The sequence below is a fragment of the Dermacentor silvarum genome, chromosome 2, assembly GCF_013339745.2.
Source record: "Dermacentor silvarum isolate Dsil-2018 chromosome 2, BIME_Dsil_1.4, whole genome shotgun sequence".
In the NCBI taxonomy this organism is placed as follows: Eukaryota; Metazoa; Arthropoda; class Arachnida; order Ixodida; family Ixodidae; genus Dermacentor; species Dermacentor silvarum.
Window position 1 is genome coordinate 129734901 of NC_051155.1, and position 2926 is coordinate 129737826.

The following is a 2926-nucleotide window of genomic DNA, read 5'->3' on the forward strand; positions in this document are numbered from 1 at the left end:
TTAATAATAATTTTTTACAATACCGGCGCTTCAACTTCTACATATTATTTGTGCCTTGAACGTAATATTGAAAGTTGTAATAATCATCGCGTCAGGGAGAATATTTTTCTTACGCCGGACATCTGAAAGCGAGAAATTTTTTTCCGTTCTTAATTCTTTGAGTAACAAATCAGCCGCTGGTGAGGATGACATTAAAGCCCAGCCTAATAAAGCAGTTGGTCACATAATCTGTGAACCGTTGGAACACATTTGTAACAGTATATTATCCACTTTAAGGGTGGGAAGCAGAATTACTTAAATAATTATAGACCAATATCGGTATTGCCTATATTTCCCACAAGTGGCTGAACGTATTATACAGTGTACGCGCGCTAAACGAAACTCGCATAAACGAAAACGTCTCTTAAACGAAACAATTTTAAAAAAAGTAATTGGTTTTCTATAAAATGAGTACTGAGTTGCGCTCGACAAACGAAACACCATTTTGTGGGCAACACGGATAAACGAAACCGAAATCGGCCATCATTCTGACTTTGTTACCGTCGCTGTCCAGAATGCAATCCAATCCGATCCGGTACGCGGCAGCTGCATTCTGACGCCATTTTGCACTTTGTGTTATCGAGCGTTGGTGCGCACGAGACGGTCTGGTGCGCCGCTTACTACGTGCGTGACTCTCCGCGTGCACTATGGAAGGAACCGCTAAAGAGCGCCCGCATAATGCACTGACTTTAAGCGCCAAAATGAAAGTTCTCGAAGACGTCGATCGCGCCCAGGAGTCCAAGACGGCTATCGCGAAAAGGCATGGCATCCCGAAGTGCACCCTTTCGAGGATTTTGAAAGATCGCGAAAAGATTCAAAAGGCTTACAACAGCGGCGCTTTCACTCCCGGTAGGAAAAGGATGCGTCTGGCCGACCACGAGGACCTCGAGAAAGCACTTTTCCTGTGGTTTAAGCGCGCGCGAAGCTCCAACCTTCCAGTGACCGGGCCTATTTTGGAGGAGAAAGCAAGAGACATCGCACTCCAAATCGGGATTGAAGACTTAAAGTTCAGTGACGGCTGGTTAAGCCGTTTCAAAAAGCGCCATGGCCTCGTCTTCCGCACTATAGCAGGTGAGAGTGCCGCGGTAGATCTGAATGTTTGCGCCGACTGGCAGCAGCAGAAGCTCCAAGACGTCCTCTCAACTTATAAGCCCAGCGACATCTTCAACGTGGACGAAATGGCGCTTTTTTATAAACTTCTTCCCAACAAGACTCTCAGCTTGAAAGGTGAGAAGTGTACAGGAGGAAAACACAGCAAGGACCGCGTTACTGTTCTGGTGGGAGCCAATATGGACGGGTCCGAAAAACTGAAGCTTCTTGTCATCGGAAAAGCAAAGAGACCTCGGGCTTTTAAAGGTGTGAAAGGACTCCCGGTATTTTACGAGGCAAATACCAAGGCTTGGATGACCCAGGCAATTTTCGAAACCTGGTTGAGGGAGAGAGATGCAGAGTTCACCAAAAAAGGCAGAAAGGTTGTGTTCGTTGTGGACAATTGCCCAGCGCATGGTGAAGTGCGAGACCTGAACTCTATTCGGCTGGAGTTCCTCCCTGCCAATGTGACAGCCGTGCTCCAGCCAATGGACCAAGGCGTTATTCGAAATTTAAAAGTGTTTTACCGTCGCCACATCCTTAGAAGGATGATGCTGTATATGGAGAGCAACAAAGGGTACACCGTAGACCTCCTTTCTGCCATCCACATCTTGGCCCAGTCATGGGACGAGGTTGCATCTACAACCATTCGGCGATGCTTTGGTCACGCGGGCTTCTTTGAGCAAGTGGATGCAAGCCAAGAAGGGTTGGATGCAAGCCAAGAAGAGTCTGACGCCGACAATGCTGAAGCAGACACTGTTTTTGATTTGGTGGCCCAGAGGTGCGGCTCTGGCACTGGGACAATGGATGAGTACGAAGCTGTTGATGATGACGTGGTCACCTGCCGTGAGGATACTTTAGTTGACATACTAAAGGAAGTCGAAGAAGGCACAGGTGATGAAAGTGAGGAGGAGATGGACAGTGACGACCACCAGAGTGCCCCACTGACTTCAGAGGCAAGCCAGGCAGTAGAACTTCTCCAGCGGTACTTCCAGAAGGAGGGCTGCTTGGAGCATCTGTGCAATTTAAACAAGATGAATGCGTACTTGGTGAAGCAGTCCCACACCAAGCTGAGGCAAGCCACCTTGCACAGCTTTTTTGGGGGTTGTGACCCTTAAACGAAACTTCTAATAAATGAAACAGATTTCACTGTCCCCGTCGAGTTTCGTTTAAAGGGAGTGTACTGTATATAAGCATTTAGGCGTCTAAATAGTTTTTTTATGGATAAAGGTGTTATCTCGGATAAACAATACGGATTTCAGAAGAGAAGAATAGATCAACCGAAATGGCGTTATTAAGAACGAGAGATACAATTATAAATAGTGTCGAAGAAAAAAAAGTTTACCAATGTTATATTCTGATGCTTTAGCAAGGTTTTTGATTGCATAAAACATAACATATGAGTAGAGAAACTCCAAGTATATGGCGTTCGAGGCATAGCATTAGAACGTATGCAAAGATACCTTGAATCTCGATTGCAGTATACCTCCTTGCAAGGGTACATTTCTGAAAACAGCGTAATTAAATACGGGGTACCACAAGGGTCCATTTCAGAGCCGTTATTGTTTAATAAGTACATAAATAAAATTCTAAACGCTCTATTAACCGATGAAATTATAATGTAGTCTGGTAACACTGTCTTTTTTTTTTTCGGAGTAGACCTTCAGGAACTAGAAGTTACCGCAAATCACTGGTTACGAGAACTTAGCAAGTGGCTATATATATATAAATAAGCTTGACTTAAACACGAAGAAAACCAAGTTTACAGTTTTTTTTTCTTCCAAGAATAAGGAAATTA

The 2926-nt window shown here is 44.7% G+C and overlaps 1 protein-coding gene across 1 annotated transcript; it reads left to right on the plus strand.

Moving 5' to 3' along the window:
- Positions 1–740: 740 nt before the first annotated feature.
- LOC125943533 (tigger transposable element-derived protein 4-like) lies at positions 741–2246 on the plus strand. The gene has a single exon (XM_049662893.1). It carries the CDS (start codon positions 741–743, stop codon positions 2244–2246), a length of 1506 nt encoding a protein of 501 aa, XP_049518850.1.
- Positions 2247–2926: the final 680 nt, after the last annotated feature.

Coding starts and splice junctions, on each gene's coding strand:
- LOC125943533 (XM_049662893.1), top strand. CDS start 741: ATGAAAGTTCTCGAAGACGTCGATCGCGCCCAGGAGTCCAAGACGGCT.